We start from the raw sequence: 20132 nt of genomic DNA on the forward strand, positions 1-20132 counted from the left end.
TCAGAGCATCTTATGACATCTACAGAAAAGTAACTAAAAACCCCATGTTTGGCCAGCAAGACATTGAGAAGCTGCCACAGCCTGGGTCCATGGGGACTCAGGCATAGTTCATGATGGCAGCGGACCTCAGCAGCATCCCTGTGATGCTGATTTTGCAAGCATACAGAATGAAAGGGTTATGGGGTATCTGGGCTTCTACCATCATTTCAAAGGAAAGCCCAGGAGGCCAGGGCATGTGCGAAAGGATCAGAATGCTCACAGGTCGTCTCTTACAGAACAATGACATGAAGCTGTAGGACAGCGAAGCCATCAAAGACTCCACAGCAACGTAGACTGCCAAGACTAGGTCCTGCATGCCAAGCTATAGGCAGTGAACAGTTCCAGCCAAAGGGAGTGACCACGTGTCCTACAAAGAGCAAATCCAGAATACGGGGGCCACAGCTCGCCCTAGTGTAGTTCATGTGCTGTGCACAGGCTAAAGGATTTAGTGTCGTCCCTCGTGGGTTTTTCTGTGGTCTGATTATTTGTATTCTCCTGTCGGGGGAGATATGAATGGGACTGCCCTGCCATTGTAGCTTGGAAGTATGTAACATTCTTTTGATTTTCTTAAAGACAGGGTCTCACTGTACTTCAGGCTGGCCTGAAACTCAGGCCACCAGGAGCTACCATGCCTGTCTCTTTCAATCTTTAGGAGGCCAATGCCTTATCCATTAGGTGACCGGGACTGACTCTTTCAATCTTTAGAAAAGCTCACAGCTACAAGTTTGCCTGGAGTCTCTGAGACTGGGGGTGGACTTTAAACCAACACTTCAGATGTTCCAGACTTCTGAAGCATGACAGAGCATTTTGCACCAGATTATATTTTACTGGATGGAAAAGTAGACAGATCATTATTTTCTATATCTATATAAGAAAACACTGTCAAGTAACTTTGTCCCAGTGTTAAATGATCATTTATTGTAAGGTATATCCTGATTTCAGAGGTGTTAAAAGTATGGAGGATGTACCTTATGATGGATTCAACTCTGCACTGAAAACAGTATTTTTCATAAGAGTATTTGAGCACTGAGTATATTAAATGGCAAATGTAATCAGTATCACATTCTTAATTAAGCTTTTGATCATCTTTGTTCACTCAGTATTTGCAATGATGAGTGAGCTAGAGCTCACATTAATTTCTGGGCAGCATCTTGCAAAAACTTCATGATGCATAGATTTTCAATTTAGGAATCATCTCATCTTCAGTTTTAGAAATTCAGGGTCTGGAGATGACATTGAGGCCTATGCTGAGTGCCTCAGGGAAGACCTGAAAGTTAGATTCCTGTCGAGAAGCCACACGTAATTTAAACCTTGCTTTGTGTTTCCTGTGTAGAAATAAAAAACTGAAACCAGACATTGTCACCGGCACACTGCGACCCAGCCCTATAGCGGTATGGAAACATCTGACCCTTACAAGAAAGCTTTCACAAAAACACTCCCAGAACACTTGGCAGAATGTGGGTGGTGATCATTGCTGAGCAAATCCACAGGATCTGTTGGAATGTCCCACAGCTTCCCAACCCCAACTGCCTTCTTTATATGCTCTGAAAGGTGGAGACTGTTAGGGTCCTGCCCTCACTCTGGCACATGCACAGCTTGGGGTCTTGCATCTTACGTCCTTAATGGGCACTGGTGACTACGTACTCACCTTAAAAAGCCAGATGCAGACCCCTTCTCCCCCCTCCCTGCTCTCTCTCTGGTCTCTCTCTGCTCCCACCGTCTTCCTTTCTATCCAGGCCTGGCTCTCCTCCCTCCTATCCCCTAATTCTTTCTAATAAAGCTCTTTGTAACTCTGGTAGTCGTGGCCATGGCCCGTGTCTTTTCCATCGGTAACCAGCACTGCCACCAGCACCATTTATCATAACCATCAGAGACCATAAACATTACCTACTTATTCATCTGCTAAAACAAGTCTCCTAACAAGATCCTAAAATATGAGACCACTTGGTAGCTTATGGATGGCTGAGAATCACAGAACATTTCTAAATCGTCTAGTGTTCTCTAAAGTAGACCGGGAAATCTTGAATGCTAAGTAGGTATTGAAAAATCCTCACTCTCTAGTTGATTGAACTCTTTATTCAGTGAAGTCGTTAAGCAACTCATTCTCTCTAAGTATATGTCCCCTTTGTCCAGGAGTGTCTCGGGGGATTGCGGAGGACTCAGTAGAGGGGCACTTGTGTGGGCTCCGGCAGAACATCTCTAGATGACCCTGTTACAGATGGCCTCATTGGGTCACTCATTCCAACCACTTCAAAATCCATTTCATTCCAGTTTTTTAGTTGTTGTATCTTCCCGTTCAGTCTCTTGCTCATAGCCTAGAACTAATGGACAGGGCTTTCTGGTCCTCGCCTTTTCTTTTCCCTTTGCGCTGGCGTTCCAGGGGTAAGGTGGCTAATTTATACATCACAGGAAATAAAACAGCAGTGAATATGGCTGACCCCAGACATGTATAAAGAACGATGGGAAGTTCTGGGTAGTGTCCTTGAAGAATTCCTATTACTGCAGGAATCGCCATATCTCCCAGAGCGGCACCAATTACAAAGAATGCTGTGGATTTCCCACTTAGGCTGGTGTACTGCTCGATCCAGGAAATGCCACTGGGAAACGTGACTGCCATGGAGGCTCCGTACACAGACGTTGCGATCCAGAGACAAAGAGGGCTCTTGTGAAAAAGCACCAGAAAGAAAGTTGAGACAAGACTGCCAATGTTACTCAACACGATCATGGTTCCAGGCTGTAAGAGTGTCGCAAAGACGATGCCCAGGCCCCTGCAGGCTGCAAAGGTCCCCCAGAAGACGGAGTTCAAGCCGGCTGCTTCACTTTCTTCCATGCCAACATGGGTGGTGGCGAAGGAGAAAACGTAAGAGCCAAAAGTTATCTCAGCTCCAACATAGAAGAAAAAGAAGAAGAAGAGGAGACAGAGCAGGGTCCTGTGATATTTAGCTCTTCGAGCTCCCTCAGCGGATGCTGTGGATTTTTTCTGCCTCGAGCGTTTCTTACAAAACAGACCAAACAGGAAGACAGAGACTACTAAAATGTAGGTACCGATGGAAGCGTATGCCCACAGCAGGTTCATGTCCTCAGGCACCGCAAACAGAGAGTCTGAGGTGGCTCCAGAGGATCGGTTCAGCATCAGAGGGACAAAGTCTGTCTCTGTGTGGTTCTGAGCGGATGCTGTTGTCCCCCAGGCCAGTTTAGCCAGCAGGGGAGCCAGGAAGGCACCCAAGGCAAAATTAAAGTGCAAGGCCTGCATGTGTGGAGCTCCTTTGTCTCCCCAAAGAGCCAAGATGAGGACGTTTGCACCTGCCAATGAAACATGGGGAATGGTCAAAGTAAAACTGTCACTTGGTGTAGGGAAAACCAAATAGGCATTTACCACAATAAAGAGGTTGAGCCTGTGTCAAGAGGCAGAGAATCTGCGACATTAAACCTGACATTGGCCCCAAGTGATTCTGATCAGGGAACTGACCCATGAACACCAGAAAACTATGTGTTATAATATCCCAGCCTCATACATGGGATGCTACAAGCCGGTGAAGCACTACCTCCCTGGAGCCATGTACACTAGCAAAAGGCTGTTATAAACAGTGCTGATACCACACGGGGGAGTAAGACTATAGACCTATTCATTGCAAGTGTTTGAAATATGTGTGTTTACCAGGCACAATTTTATCATCAGATAGAGGACAAATGACAAAGCTTTCTGGCAACCACTTGAAAATTGTGGGGGACATAATAAATACAAAACATTCCATTAGGAACCCAAGTGCTCTAGACTTAGATGTTTCAGTTACAGGAAACAGGCATACCTTTCAGAATCCACACAACACTGTCTGAACACTGGCAAGGGGAAAGCCATAAGCATCCATCCTTTGGCTATTTTATTTCAACCAGTTACTTTGAAATAAGCGTATAATTCTTTGTAACTTTGCAACCATATGAAACCTGGGTTATAAAATATTACATGATGTATCAGATAACATTAGACCATCAAGGGATGTTCCAGCCAGGGAAGCAGATCAGTGCCTTGCTCGCTTTCATCAGAGAAGCTTCCTGCAGGAGGTGGGAATAAACACAGAGATCCACAGCCAGTGACCACACACACACACACACACACACACACACACACACACACACAGAGAGAGAGAGAGAGAGAGAGAGAGACAGAGACAGAGACAGAGAGAGAGACAGAGAGAGAGACAGAGAGAGGCAGGGAGAGGCAGAGACAGAGACAGACAGACAGACTGACCGACCTTGGAACACTTAGCTCTAAATGATGTCTCCATCAAATCCCTCCCCTCAGAGCTCAGAAATCTAGCTGAAGAGGAGGCAGAAAGAGTGTAAAAGCCTGAGGGGATGGAGGACACCAAGAAAACAAGGCCCTCTAAATCAACATGAGCAAAGCACATATGAACTCAGAGACTGAGGCAGCATGCACAGGGCCTGCATGCATCTGCACCAGGTCCTTTTCATATGTATCATGGCTTCCAGTTTAGTGTGGTTATGGGATTCTTGAGTGTGTGAATGAGTGGGTCTGTTTCTTGTGCCTTCTCGTGGGCTCTTTTCCCTCTGTTGGTTTGTTTTGTCAAATTCTGATATGTATGTTTTTCTCCTAATGTATATTATATTATATTATATTATATTATATTATATTATATTATATTATATTATATTATATTATATTATATTATATTATATTACATTATATTACGTCTTACTATTATCCCTTAGGAGCCTGTTCTCTAATGAGAGACAGAAAGGGAGTGGATCTAGATGAGAGGTGTTAGGGAGGAACTGGGAGGAGGAGAGAGGGAAAACTGTAATCAGGATGTATTAAGTGAGGAAAAAAATCTATTTTCAATAAAAGTAAAAAGAAAGAATATCAAGGGAGAGCTAGACAGCAGGAATTGAAGGAAAGTCCATATCATGTGTGGTATTTTGTACATTTTCAAATAGATATTGACAAATGAAAAGCTGTACCTTTGGAGATTTAGAACTTCTCAAACAAATTAACAGGAAAGAAGGAAAGCAGCACAGAGTTTCTCTTAGCTCAGAAAACAGGGTGTATTTAACTGTATGTCTTCGTCTGTGCTTTCTTAGCCAAATGATGCTTGTTCTAAACCATCTACTCCTCCTGCTTTACAATGATAAAATGTAACCCCCTAACACACGCCCATTTCACCCAAACTGCAACCACAGAAGGCCCTTTCCCAGGGCTGCTCCTGCAAATCAGTCTCTCACAGAACAAAGCATTACGTCCAATTGTATAGTTGGCTGTTCAAAATCACTGCATAATCAGCACCAAGTGCAGCTGCTACAAGGATGTTCTGAGTGACCCCATGACCAAGTCAGCACATCTGTGTCATTACAAAAGTATGCACGGGACAGTTGATATCATCTGCTGTGCTTTTCTAGTAGGGTTCCCACCCCTACACACCACACTGCAGGCTTCACGCACCTGTATCCACAACGCCCACGGAAGCCCCAAAGACAGACATGGTGATGATCAATATGAGTGCCGTCTTGCAGAACGGGATGAGATAAAGGCCCGCCGCTGTTGCAACCATGGACAGCCCTGGGAGGAAAGGTAAGAAATTCAGCTGTGGGAGCTGGGAACACAGCTCGGTAGTAAAATGCATGCTTGTCTAGCGGGCATGAGCCCCTGGGTTTGATCCCCACTGCAGAAATAAACTCTAATACTAAAAAAATGAAAATGAGCTATAAAAAAGCTGTATCCCTCAGGATCACCAAACCTCTAAGAATACAAAAATAAGAATGAATTAACACTGAGAGTAGCAGTTTCTACAGTGGCCACGCAAAATCATGTAAATTCTATAAGGCTTTTGTAACTTATGACCTAAGCAGGTTTATAGTACTATTAACAATCACAATAAATTATACAGCAACGCAAAGTTTTATAGCAAAGGAGACAGGCCAGAAATCACTTACTTACTGCCGCACATTTAAGAAACTAGAGAATATTTAGATGTGGGCTAACAATGCTTTCAGTAAAGAAGAGCCAGTTTTTTATTCATCAGCAATAACTTATTTTCCTTGCTTTGTATCTTATAATTCATCTGAATTTCTCTTAATTGTGTCAATTTATTAGAAATGTTATGCTAAGAGCTTTGCCGTCTTTTCAGGGGATGGAAAGGACAGTCCGGATTCCTCAGTGACACACAAAAGCATAGTCTACATCATTTCACTCACAGTCCCCTGCCCTTCATGTTCAATCTGAACCCACAGAGCCTGGCTGGGTTCCAGGAGTCATTCTGACCCCTGTGACTCAGAAGCTCTGCTCCTTCCCCAGATAAACAGAGCTTCATGGTCAGCCAGTGTGTGAGTCTGGAGCAGAGCCTACATTACGGTAAAGGTCAGCACTGCTCAGGGCTCCATGGTCAGCCAGTGTGTGGGTCTGGAGCAGAGCCTACGTTACGGTAAAGGTCAGCACTGCTCAGGGTTGCCGATCAAGTTCCCAGAGGGATCAGCACAGACTCTGTCCAGCTGCCAAGGTTAGGGCAGGAGCCTAGAAGCCCAGCAGCCAGAAAAGACACCCGAGCTCGGGCCCCTTGTGTTGTCAAGCATCTGCAGGCTGTGCTTTGCACTCAGAGAGCCAACGTGCAGAGTCAGGACAGGCACAGAACAGCAAAGGAGGGGTTTACTCACCCAAAAGAAAGAACTGATTCATGTGGTCAAAGAGAATCCCGCCAATCGTGGTACCGCACAAGAACCCAGAGGCACGACCCACAAATATCAGAGACAGGCTGCTGATATTTCTGTTCACGTTTGCTGCCAGGTCTTGAAATGTGGGTCCCAGGATAGCAACACTCATTCCCTAGAATTGAAAAAGACAAAAGCTTTTGATATACAATAATTAAAGTCATGTCTAAAAAGAGTGGTAACAGATTGTTCAACCATAAAAAGAGGGGGTGATATAAGACAATGGGTTACTTTTAAGTAATGTTGGATTTTCCTTTCTAGTTATTAATTATATAGCCCACGCATTTTTTGAGTATATATTTCCAAACTAGGAAAAGGTAAAAACAATGGGATGTAGTATATAAAAATATTTTGCCAGGTAGCAGTGGCACACACCTTTAATCCCAGCACTTGGGAGGCAGAGGCTGTCAGATCTCTGTGTTTGAGGCCAGCCTGGGCTACAGAGAGTTCTAGGACAGCTAGGGCTACACAGAGAGGCACTGTCTCTAAAAAATATAAGATAAAATATTTTTGAAGGAAAATCACTACACATGATTGTAGTATGTGTGTGTGTGTGTGTGTGTGTGTGTGTGTGTGTGTGTGTGTGTGTGTGTGTGTGTGTTTAAAAACAAACAGTTTTGCTTGGTAAGATGCAAGGAGGCTTTTGCTAAGGAAGCCACACACCTGAGGTCAGGCTATGGAAATGCGTTCACTGTGAGCTAATCATCTCAGTTTTCCATGAGATAGTTCTGACAGAGTCACCAATTTTTACTGGATGGTTTGACATTAGGTAATATATTTTTCTAAACAATTTCCATAGTTGTACAGCATGCCACAGTAGGTGTTTACACACATATTCTGTATATGCAGCTGTTTGTTATTCAAGTGTTATAATTTACATTGCTCATGTGTCGGTTCTGCCCATTTTGAACAGTCTTCCTGACTCTCCCATCAGATGTCAAGGTTGGCTGAGCCCTCTGCAGCTGACTCCATGCTGTGGGGCCACCTGCATGTCCCCTTCTTCATCATCCGAGTCACTGTCAGCATCTAAATCCTCCTCACGGTCTCCCTTCCCTCTGAGGGTCTTCTATGGATAGACCATGACTTTAGGAATTTCTGAAGTTTCCGGTTCTTTATTAAACACAAGACAATAGCTTCTGTCTTTCCACATTTATCACACTTCACGATCACAGGCACGTGCTTCACACATTATGTGTTAAAGTACTTCACTGTCTTTGGTACACATTTGACACACTTCTTAGGCTTCGACAGTAGTTTGTATTTTCTGTGTTTTACGCACATTAGGAACTTCTTTGCAGTGCTGACATGCTCCATCATGAAGGTTTGCTTAGTTTTCTTAGTCATTTTTTGAAGGTGAATGTATTCTGGTGCTTCTGAGACCCGGACTGAGCCTTGGTGCTTTCTGGGAACTCACCACTAAATCACAAGGACCTCAAGTCACTGCAGCCTTTACTTTACAGCCAAGGGAAGGTTCCCGCCCCAGGTTGAGACTATCGACCAGGTTGAGTAGGTTTTGCATAGTTTCAAATGTACTTTGTGCAGTTGTTAAGAATTAAACTGAACAAGATAGTTCCTCACCCTGGCCTTGTGGCACAGGTTTATAAACCTTGCACCTCAGAAGCCTGAAACAAGAGAGTAGAGAATTCAGGACCTGACTGGGCTAGCCTGAGCTCAGCGTTAGCCTGAGTAATCCAGTGAGACACTGCCTCTAGATTTAAAACAACAGGGGTCAGTGGGCAGAGAGCTTGCCGCACCAGCAGGAGGCCTGAGTTAGATCTCCAGATTCACATTTTAAAAAGCTGGGTAGATGACACGTGCTTGTAATCTCAGAGCAGGAAATCAGAGACAGCTCCCTGGACTCGCTGGCCAGCCAACCTCAATGATTTCTATGTCAGGTGAGAGACCTTGTCTCAAAATATGAGGTGGACAGCACCTGAGAGCAAAGATTAAAAACTAATTAATTCATGAGGAGGCTGGCAGATGGCTCAGAGGTTAAGAGCATTTACTGCCCTCGCAAAGGCCCCAGTTTGGTTCCCAGCACCCACACTGGGCAGCCCACAATGGCCTGAAACTCCAGCTCCGGAGGAATCTTACACCTCCAGCTTCCTCAGGCACCTACACCCATGTGCACAGACCCACATGAGCACACACATAGACAAAATTAAAGAGAACTTAAAAATTAGATTTTAATTAACGCATGAAATGAAAACTACTAAAAACAAGACACATTCAAGAGATAATATGCGCCTTAGTAAGGGTCACCTCAGGACAGAATGATACATTTTTAAGGGGAAAATGGGGCAATTTTTGCACGAAAGTATATGATCAGTTAATAAATAAGATGAGGAAATAGGGAAAAACTGAACAGGTAAGAACACTGTAGAAAGTTGTGGACATGTGACCATATTTGTTGAGATTAGAAAGGAACTACTTGCCAGGCGGTGGTGGCGCATGCCTTTAATCCCAGCACTCGAGAGGCAGAGGCAGGTGGATCTCTGTGAGTTCAAGGCTAGCCTGGTCTACAGAGTGAGTTCCAGAAAAGGTGCAAAGCTACACAGAGAAACCCTGTCTTGAAAAACCAAAAAAAAAAAAAAAAAAAAAAGAACTACTTACAAATTTTTCTAAAAATTGGGCATTAGTATATAAAGTACACTGCAAAACTACAATTTCCTTCTTGTAAAAAACTAAATAAGGTTTTCTTATCATGCTGGCTGACTCCTTCTTTTTCTTTTTAATATTAGTACATTAGTTCTATGCACTACAGCCTCCTTCCCCTGTCAGCATGCTAGGGTCTTAATAAGATATTGTGGAGGATTTTACTTTAAACTTGAGGTATTTTGCCTAGAAAACAGGGACTCTCATTATCCCTGTGCCCCAATGGATCCTTGGCACGTCTCGAAAAGATAATTCTCTTAACAAAATTAGAGAAAGTAAATTAATTGGGCTAATTTGTTATATTAATTACATGGGACATGCTGCTAAAAATTAAGTAATGCTATAATTTTCAGTTATTTTTGTAGGGGTGTGTTATTGTTAATGTGTCTCAGAAATTATGTAATATTCATAAAAATACCAGTGCTAGTAGAACATCAATCCTAATTGTTATGTGTAAGCATCACATTCAAGAGTCAGGCAGAGGCCCTGCCTGGAGTCCTAGCTAATCAGGAGGCTGGCAGGAGGGTTAATGCAGAGCATGAGTTTTGGTCAACATGGGCAACACAACAAGATCCACCACAGAGAAGTTGTAGGTCATCAACATAAACAACTTTTCTTGCCGAGTGCATCACTATTTCATGGTCTCTGACCATGGCCACTTTTAGTCTTGTCACTTACAGTTCATTGTTTGAGGGGTCTTTACCAAGCCACTCTCAGTGTGGCATTCAAGGGCATTCATGGCAGAGACTCCGACAAGAACAGGATTCTGTAACTTTAAGATCGTTCCATTAGGCTGGGTAGGAATTCTCAGACTTCTAATGAAGAAACCAGTGGCTCATAAACATCAAGCTGATGTTTAACCCAGCAGCAAACACAATAAGAATTAAGTACCAAGGAAATGACTTGCAGATTTTCATGCTAAGTAGCCAGTGGTGAAATTATTAAGCTATGTGGTTTGAATGAGCTCCACAAGATTGATCCAAGTTTAATGATCTACCATAATCTATTTAATGAACAATTCTAGGCACCTGAAGTGGAAGAGCAAAACTGGTGTTTAAGGGATGGAAATCCATGGCCAATTGTGCGCTTGGCATGTCTGCCTGGTGCTCGCTGTCTTTAAAGCTTGTAACAGCGAAAGCTCTGATCTCTAAGACTTACCGTGCAGAGCTGAAATGACCCAGAACATAACCAAGCATCCGTGGATGGATATGAAAGGAGGCTCCTAACCAATGTTTGGTTTGTCAAACCCTTAAGTTTGGTTGACACAATAAAAGCCTTAAGTGATATGTTACCAGAAGCTTCATGCTTTAAACCCTCGTGGGTGGATTCCTTCACCTGATGCCCGCAGAGGTTATTTCCAGTATGAGCCTTTTCCATACAGAAAGGCTGGAGCTATGTAGCTGTGATAATTAGGGAATTTAATTTTCATAACCTGGGTGTGATGATACAGGCCTGGAATCTTAGCATCTGGGAGGAGGAGGTAGAAGGACCAAAAACTGAATGTCATTGTTGGCTACACAGTGGGTGTGAGGCCAGCCTGGGCTACATGACAGCCTGCCCCAGAAGAAAAGGATGCTTTCCCGTGGAGCACTCACAGAGAGCTCTCCAGCAACAGCAGTGCTTGTTTCTCTGCACAGTGGCATTCGGGCACACGCGTGAACCAGCTGGAGGCCACAGCCCCGGGTGTTACCAACTGATGGTAACTGCACCCACTCCCACTGGAGAACATGGACTAAACTCTGTGAGTAGTCACTTCAAGGGTGTTTCCTGGGACTGGAAAGATTCAGTGGGTAAGTGCTTGCTGCCCTCGCAGAGGACCCAGGTTCAGTTCCCAGCACCCACACGAGATGGCTCATTATCTCCGGTTACTCAGTTCCAGGAGAGCTGATACCCTCTTCTGGACTCCAGGGACACCTGCACACACATGGTATACATCAATGCATACAGGCATACCCATACAACATGAGTGATACCTTTTTAAAAAAGGGCTGCACCCTTACTGATAGAAACTCACATATCTTGCACTCTCATAAACTATAACACTACTCAGTAGTCATGGCTTTAAGGGATTCCACCAAAGTATATTTTCTAAGATGAAAAAAGCCCATTACTACCCACTAACTGGTGCTAGCCAGGATTTCCATGATCTAGAGTCTGGAGAATGGGGCTTTTAGAAACACCATAAACTTACGACCTTTCACTCTTGGAAGAGGCCATTCCAGGTTTTTTGTTTTGTTTTGTTTTGTTTTGTTTCTTTCTCTGCAGCAAAAACTTCTGGGTCTTCAGTCTTGTATCTGTATTTCTTAACTGGAATGGACTTCTCCTGTCTGCTCAAATTGTGCCTGGCTGGAGACCTTAGGAAAAGCTGGTCAGGGACATTTCTCCCCAGAAAGTAGACACCATTATAAGTATGGGTCACTTCTCTAAGATCACATGGTGGGACCTTCTCTATCATCGCATAAGCCTTGTTACTTTTCCTGTCTAATACCTGGTGTCCCAACCCCTCCCCTTTCCTCTGAGGGGAATATTTGGGACCATAGTGTGCGGATACAGAAAAAGCTAACACTGTAGCAAGAAACCAGATCAATGATGGGGTTGTGGCTAGGTACTCCCAGTCGGGAAACACATTACCATTGCCAGGGCTGTTCAGGTGTCCAGTGACTCATCATCACACTCCAGAGGATGGAGGGCTCTTCTGGACATGCTAGACAGCTCTGCCCTTGCTTCCTACACTCCCTGGTAATGACAACATGATCTTTTCAACTAATAACCTGGTCACTAGCAAAAATAGAAAACATGGAGCTGGAGAGAGGGCACAGCATGGAGAGCACTTGCTGCTCTTGAAGTGGACCTGGACTTGGTTCCTAGCAGCCACATGGTGACTCACAGTGGTCTGTCACTCCAGTTCTTCTGGTCTCCATGGGCACCTAGCATGGATGTGGTGCACATATATATACAAGCAGGCAAACACTCACACACAAAATAAAAGTCAAATAAAAAATAAAAAACTCGAGTGGTATTTGCAGATGGTATCTGCATGTGCTCCTACAAGCTGAGAATTACCTCTGTGTCTATAGGCAACAGCTCGTTTGTGTCAATTAAACACAGTAAGGCCCATTTCCACTAAAAGTCTGTACCCCTAAAAAGGATCACAAAGTGCCCCCCCCGCCACCCCACCTTGTTTAGATCTATAAACTTCTGATGGGTGAACAAATCTAAGTGGCAGCTGCTCAGACTCTACCACCAAGGACACATCCTGAGTCTGTGGCGAGTTCTCGGCCACCTTCAGTCTCTCGCCTGGTTGGATCTTGCAGTTTGACCTGTTATTTCCTGACTTTTTAGTAGGTTTCCTTGAAATTTCCCAAACCTTCTCACAATCAGAGGCCAAAGCAGTCACTATGTAGGGTTAGCACCTGCCCTGAAACAGTAAGAGAGAAGAAGTTAGTCTCAGGTGAAGATGTTTCTAACAGGGATCCTGGGCGGTTGGTCTCTGTAGTCTCAGGGCACTGGTATGCCATTTGCGGTGAACACTTAGTTAGGGAAAGATGAATCTTACAGCCGATCAGATGCTCCAGGGGTTCAGAGGAGTGAGAAGCTGCTCTGAAAGGTCAGTGGGAACATTAATATTTCACATAAATTAGTGGAACAAACTTATTGTTATAGACTTCCTCCCTCCGTGTTGGGTCTAGGGTATGGAGATGGAGAAAACAATGTCCTTCCTAACTCCTTTCGTTTGCTTTACTGCTGGACAGTGTGGCTCTAAAGAGAGGATGCCTGAGGGACTGGGGCTCAGCTCAGGGGAAGACGAGGAGGTCCAGGTTTCAACCCAGCATCCCGTGAAGATACTGCTGTTTCTCTGGGCATGCTCCTGCACACATTAAGGAAACTTCCCAGGGGAGAGGAAGGGCCACGTGATGTATCCATGGGAACAGCCAGCACTTGGATTGCAAGCACCCAGGCTGGTGGATGCCAAGCCTGCCATATCAAGGCTTTCGAGCGGTTATACGAACTGGTTGTCTAAGTTCATATGGCTCCTGTTACCAGACCAACTGAGAAAACAGAGACCTCTTGGTCACCACCGTGAAGAACAGCAAGGAGCTGATTTGGCTCCTAACAGTGATTCTCTGACTACTGAGCCTGTGGTCCACTCTCAGCCCACTCGATACTGAGGCTTTTTCTTTCTGGTGTGTTCCCTTACTGAGAACTTTCTACAGCTCCTCCTGCTTGAGATGGATTTGGGACGTAGAAGCTGTTGAAGGTGCCAAAATAATTTAATGTTTGTGCAGAAAGAAGAATATCAAAAGGTACATTTTTCTCCCCACAAATGCTGGTCAGTCATTGAGTGCGTCTCTGAAGACAAGCTACGCCACTGTGGCAATCTGTCTCTGTGTCAGATACAGAAGAGCACTGACCCGTGTTGATGGCTCTTACTTGTGTGCTTTTGGCAAGTAAATTAAAGGAATTTGGAGTCGTCTGTTGTCATACAAGAGAGATTTCTGATGCTGTGTCTAGATTTTTCAGGATCAAAGAGATGGCTCAGCAGGGAAAGGCAAGCGCTACTAAACCTGACAGTCTGAATTCCGCCCCGGGACCTACACAGTGGAAGGAGCGAACGGACTCCCAAGGATGACCTCTGACCTCCACACGCACACCATGCTGCAAACACACACACACACACAAAATATATTGTAAACTGTACTCTAAAACTGTTCCTTGCTAGAGGAGCATCCTTAGACCTTTGCTCCAGCATGTGCAGGGTTCGGTATGGACAGGAGCGACTAATACTATGGGGCTGGCCTTTGCCTTCGGTGTTCTCCTTGCAGAACTGTTTAGTTTCCTACACCCGGAATGTGGGTCGGCAGCAGGATGCCAGACAGTGCTGCAGCGAGCTTATGCTAGATTTGGAGACTTTGGAAACACTTAAGGTTTTCAAACCACAAGAACAGTGGAAGAAGCAGATGCTGAAGCCAAAAACCAAGAAAGTGGAGTCCACGTGGAAGTCAGAACTCCACGGACAATCTTAAAGTGGGCCCAAGGGTGATGTCATATGGACCAGATGGAAAGAGAACATTGTACAGATTTCAGCAATGTCTGCAGGGGAACACCCGTGAACAGCTTCCTCGTCATGCTTTTCGGGAAGGTTTGGAAGACCTACACGTCAAAGGTGATAGCTCTTGGTTAGCGTATTAGTTCTTGGTTTGGAAGTTTTTAGCTTTGGGGATGGGTATATAGCTCAATTGGCAGAGCACTTGCCTAGCTTTCATAAAGGCCTGGCCTCATCCACAGTTCTTCACAAACTGAGCACAATGGCACACAGCTATTATCGCCGTACCTCAGGAGTTCAAGGTCAATATCGGCTACAGAATTAGTTCAGGACCAGCCAGGGACAGAGATTTTGTCAAAAAGACAAGAGGAGGAGGGAGAGGGGAAGAAAGGAAGAAGAAATTCTCTTTTCACTTCTTATTAAGGCAGGAAACATGAAATGTAATTTGTTTAGACTTTTTTTTGGTCATCAAGGGATCACAAAAGGACATAAGAGTCAATTTATAAGAAGTTTTTCTCACTCTGGAAGATAAACTTAAGACTAAGGTATCAAACTTTACAAATCCTTGGTAATTTTTTAACTGTTATTTTCAAGGAATCAATCAAGTGCCTATTAATAAAAAATATTTGTTTTATTTCTTAATTAGGTGTATGTATGTGCTGTGGAGGGGGATGTGCAGGTGCCCCCAGAGGACAAACGGATCAGACCCCACAGCTAGAGGTACTGGTGGCTGTGAACGGCCTGACCTGGACACTAGGAAACAAATTGTGGTCCCCTGTAAGAGCTGTACACCACACCATCTCTGCAGCAGCTAGTTATCGACTTTACAGAGCATTTTATATAGTAGTTTGGGGATCTTGCCATGGAAGATACTAACACAGCCCATAAGGAAAGTGTAGTATGTAGAGTACATTTTGACTTTTAAAAAGTTTTAATTCTGTGGCCATTTTAAAGTGTTGGGCAAATTTCATGAATGAATGAAAACAGTGAGGTTATTTGTTCTTAATTCACAGTATTTTGAAAGTGTAATCAGATAATACCATAAAAGTGTTGAAATTTGGTTAAAACCTAACTGCTACCTTTTGGTTTGTCATGAAGTTTTAACAGTTTTTTTGTTTTGTTTTGTTTGGGTTTTTGGTTTTTTTTCAAGATAGGGTTTCTCTGTGTAGTTTTGGTGCCTATCCCGGATCTCGCTCTGTAGCCCAGGCTGGCCTTGAACTCACAGAGACCTGCCTGGCTCTGCCTCTCAGGTGCTGGGATTAAAGGCGTGCCACCGCCGCCCGGCTTCAGGCCAGTTCTTAATTACTGGCTGTTCTTAATCCTCATGCATGTAGGACTTCAGACTAAACTCAGTGTTGATGGGGCTGTGCTGTCTGTGGAACTTACTAAATTAGTAATTTTCTTCAGGAAAACAAAGGATTTTGTTTTGTTTTTTAGGTAGAGCACCGTGGAGCTCAGACTAGTCTCAGACTTCATATGTAGCTGAGATGACCCTAAATCCCTGATAATCTGCCTCACTTTCTAAGTGCTGGGATTACAGGCATGTGCCACCATGCCAAAGCTGGATGCTTCTTTCCATCAGGCAATCTTTTCTTTTCTTTTTTTTTTTCACCCTGAGACAGGGTTTCTTTGTGTAGCCTTGTCTGTCCTGGAACTCAGTCTGTAGACCATACTGGCTTCGAACTCAGAGATCTGTCTGCCACCTCATCCCCAGTGCTGGGATTAAAGGTGTGTGCCATTTGGCTATATCAGGCAATCTTATGTGGGCCTTAATCACCATCCTAACAATTAAGACCAATGGAACTCAAATTTTATTGAGCACCTGTTGCATGAACTGTATTGTTGATCTTAACCCATTTCAGTTACTCAGCACTATTGTCCTAGTAACCATCATAACTGACTCCCTGGTCCACTGTGTCGCCTCAAGACTCATGAATAGTTTCATAGACCCATAGGAACTTACGTAACAAAACAGGAAGAAAGCTGAAAGAACTAGAAAACTAACCGGTCATTGACATTTGAATTCCACAAATGGATGAAACAGCCATTCATGTGAAAAGCTACCTCCTTGGGTAGGACACAGTAACCTACCTTAACATGTCAACAAACTGCAAGCTGAGAGAATATTCTGGAAAAGAGCCTGAGCAGACAGGCACTCTGTTCATAGAACTGCCAATGCCCAGAAATGGGCAAAAGTTGTACATGAGCTACAGTAAAAATGCTCCTCCTGCATGTGACATTTTGTTCTGCCTACAGATACTGACACAGATAGAAGTTCCTGCAGCTTCATTTGTATAAAGAACGTGCAAAAATGGACTTTCCAGGCTCTTCTTTTTAGTAGGTATAACAAGACCTAAAGTCTAAGGAGCTGTCTTTTAAAAGAAATTCCTTTTATTAAGTTTCTAATTTATTTACACTTTGAAAGCTTTTATCTAAATGGTTCTATTATTAATAAAAACTCAGGAGTCAGATATTGGGGTAAAAACCTGATAGATCAAGAAAGCATTGGAGGAACCAATAGCTGACTCTCTCTCTCCACACTTCCCAGATCAAATGGTCGGAAATCTTTCTAAGCCCCTCCTACTCGTTCCTGTGCCTCTCTAGTGTTTTGTAGCCTGGGTCCTCCAGAAATCTCTATGGCAAACTCCAGTCAGCTAGTCGTTGACTCTGCCCCTGATTCAAGGTTAACTATATTAAGAGTCTCAGAGTGGCACAGTACGATCAAATATCCCGCAACAACATTTCAAGAACTGTTGGTTCTAAATGCACCGCTCTGCTCTTACCCAGGCGGCATTGGTCCAGGACTACGGCTCAGCATGAGCACAGGTGCACAGCAAGGAACTGATACAAGAGGAAAAGCACTTCCTGTCTCCAAGGACTCACACCGCCCAGCGAGTGCTCAGGAAAGCACGCGCAGGGGTTTCTTTCTCCAGCCCCAACAGTACAATCTAAGAAATGACTGTGCCTCAGAGTCTAGGAGAGAGAGAAGGACTCCTCAGAGGACTCTGCCTCCCAACTCCCCTGGATCACAATCATGAAGTGATGGGGATGGGGGTGGTTGGCCACAAATACTGAATTGATGGGTAGGTAGCTCAAGGGTTTGCAAAAAGCACTCAAGCCTTGCACTTTGCTCCATGAAAATCACTTATGCAATGGAGGAGTTAATTTGAAGAAGGTTGCTGGCCGATTAAGAGGTGTTCTCAGCTCTGCCACTTAACCAGCCGTACGGTCCAGAAAAACGATTTGTTTTCCTCTTGCCATTATTTCCCCATCCGTAAATTCAACCGGTTAGTGTAATTTAGTCAAGCCACCAGAAAGAGAAGATCCCCCAAAGTAGTTTTTTTTTTTTTCTGTATAATAACTAAGGTTTAGACAGCTATGGCTACAGACCTGGGCAGCCAGCCTGCTTTCTGTCTCCCCAGTACTCAAGGAGTCTTACAAAGATAGGCTGTACGGGGTGAGGGGGGGGTGGGTGAGTGGGGGGATAGGACGGGACAAGACAGGACACGACTTATTAGGTTAAATCAACCACGCTCTTGACGGCGACCCTCCAAGATTAGAATTGTGTTAGCCGATGAAAGCGAAGCCCTGGGGGTTTAACTAAAGTGCCCAAGGTGCAGGCAGTGAAGGTGAGAGTCCAGCTGGGAAGGGCAGGTCGCATGCAGGAGGGGTGCAGCCTCAGCTCTCACCAGCCCCAGGAAGGCGGCATTCAGGACCGCGGTGGAGAACCAGCGCAGCGCGCTCCTGGCCCGGCCCCTCCGCCGGGAGGCCGCCGCGGCCGGCTCGCTCTCCGCCGGGGTCTCCGCCTGGTGGAGCCGCTGTGCGGCCGCCGCCGGCCCGGCGCTCCCGGTCTTCAGCTCCAGCTCCAGCTCGGCGCCTGCGGGGAGCTCTTGCTGCCGGCGGACGCTCCGGGGCTCTGCGCTCCGGCTCCTCCAGGCTCCGAGGTCCCTCCCGGCACCACCTTCCCCCGGGGACCGTCCCGACTCAGGACCTCCGGCGGCTGGACTTCGACCCTGGCCCCGGCGGGCCGCTGAGAACCTTCTCTCTCCATCTTCCAGAATCGCCTGCGGTCGCGTGAGGGAATCGGGCCTCTGGCCAACCAGGAGCCAGAGTCGGACCGGAAGGCGTGGTGGTTGCCGGGGAAACCGAACGCCGCGCGAGTTTGAGCTGCAACTGAAGCCTGGCAACAGTCGCTCAAAAGCCTGTGCTGCTAAGCTTGAGGGAACCCGGAGGGGAGGTCGTCCTTACAGCCTGCAGGCATCCCTGCCTTCTCTCCCGGTCTGTTACTCAGCTTTCAGGCCAAGGACACTTGCTGAAGCTCTGGAACAGGCTCCCGGAGCCCTGGCAATCCTCACCATCCTCTGCTGTCACCTTAGCCAGGTGTCTAGAGAGCTCGCCCAAGGTCGGTCAGCAATCACTGGCCTAGTCAACAGCCAAATAGCTCAAGGCACACGTGTGGGTTCAAAACTGCGGTTTCAAACGTCCATCAGCCGGAATTCCCGCACATGACTGGAGCCTGGCATTGATTGTCACGATTGCTGAGTAAAGTCATGTGATCTGAGAGAGGTTGTGCCGTTATCGGGCGGCAGCTTTGTTCCATTTGCTTCACTCAAGCCAACAATGTGATGTGTTGATCATCTGTCTAAAATCTGTCCTATCCACCGGAAAACCTCGTTCTCTACATCACTGATTACTTACACTGAGAAAACATCGTTTCATAAGGTTGTAGGTCAAGAACCACACCAGAAGGCTTTTGTTGTTTGTTGTTTTTGTTACAAAAACAAAACAAAACACACAAAAACCTTATTCCACTTGCTGACACCTGTCAAGGGTTGCTATTATTTGCTGAATCCTAACTACAGAACAAGTCAATATTTGTTTCATGACACTAAAGAAGCAGAAAATTTTGTAATCTGTGATGTCGTTTCATCCAATAGATATTTACATACCGGATTATGCTGGCCATGCAGGCCATTGAGGAAATCAGGAGAAGAAAAATTATGACCAACTGTTACTGGTCCTACACAGGATAAAAGTATTTTTAGGGAAAACAGACAAATTCTAACTTACTCTTAAAACCTAACTTGAGAATTATGATTTATAGTGTCAGATTTAGTATTGAAAGTTCTCAGTCTTATAGATAAACATAAAACTTAAAATTCAGGTTTTCAAAAATCCCTAATTCAGAGTCAGCTGTCTTTTTTAATCCAAAGACAGGAGCTCCCCCTCACACTCCATTGCCTCCCCATCCACTCCACAGCTGGGAATTTCTACCATCTTCTGCCTATGCATGTCACAGCTGTGGACCTCGCAGATCATTTCTGGACATCCGTCAGGCACTCCAGTGACTTTGGTCTAAGATTCAGTGTTCTCGCCACACAACTTTGTTTCCACAGGCTTAACACCAAGGTTCAAAACATCGTCCTTGGCAATGGCTTTACTTTGAGATCTTAAAATCCAGCATTCCCATTTCTTGCCACAATTTCCCATCCCTTCAGCTCCTTCCTCACCATTTCCATTATACCTGCCCTTTGATTTTGGGGTCATCCTTTGGGCTCCATTCCCCCATCTCCTCTCCCAGTCTCTCAGCTCTGTCTGTCCTTCTCTGTTCCCTCCCTCACTAAAGTTAATGTGGACTCTAGGTCACCTCCACGAACTGCCTCAGTGGTAAGCT

General features: G+C 45.1%; 1 protein-coding gene across 1 annotated transcript; it reads right to left on the reverse strand.

Annotated features, from left to right (window-relative positions):
• Positions 1-2097: 2097 nt before the first annotated feature.
• LOC114696888 (sodium-dependent glucose transporter 1A-like) lies at positions 2098-18477 on the reverse strand. Its single transcript, XM_028874847.2, is given in 5 exon segments — positions 2098-2350; positions 2353-3342; positions 5498-5614; positions 6706-6874; positions 18148-18477. Coding segments are annotated over 4 exon segments (1425 nt in total). The 5' UTR covers positions 6872-6874; positions 18148-18477; the 3' UTR covers positions 2098-2198.
• Positions 18478-20132: the final 1655 nt, after the last annotated feature.

Source organism: Peromyscus leucopus, chromosome 8a (assembly GCF_004664715.2).
Source record: "Peromyscus leucopus breed LL Stock chromosome 8a, UCI_PerLeu_2.1, whole genome shotgun sequence".
NCBI lineage: Eukaryota > Metazoa > Chordata > Mammalia > Rodentia > Cricetidae > Peromyscus > Peromyscus leucopus.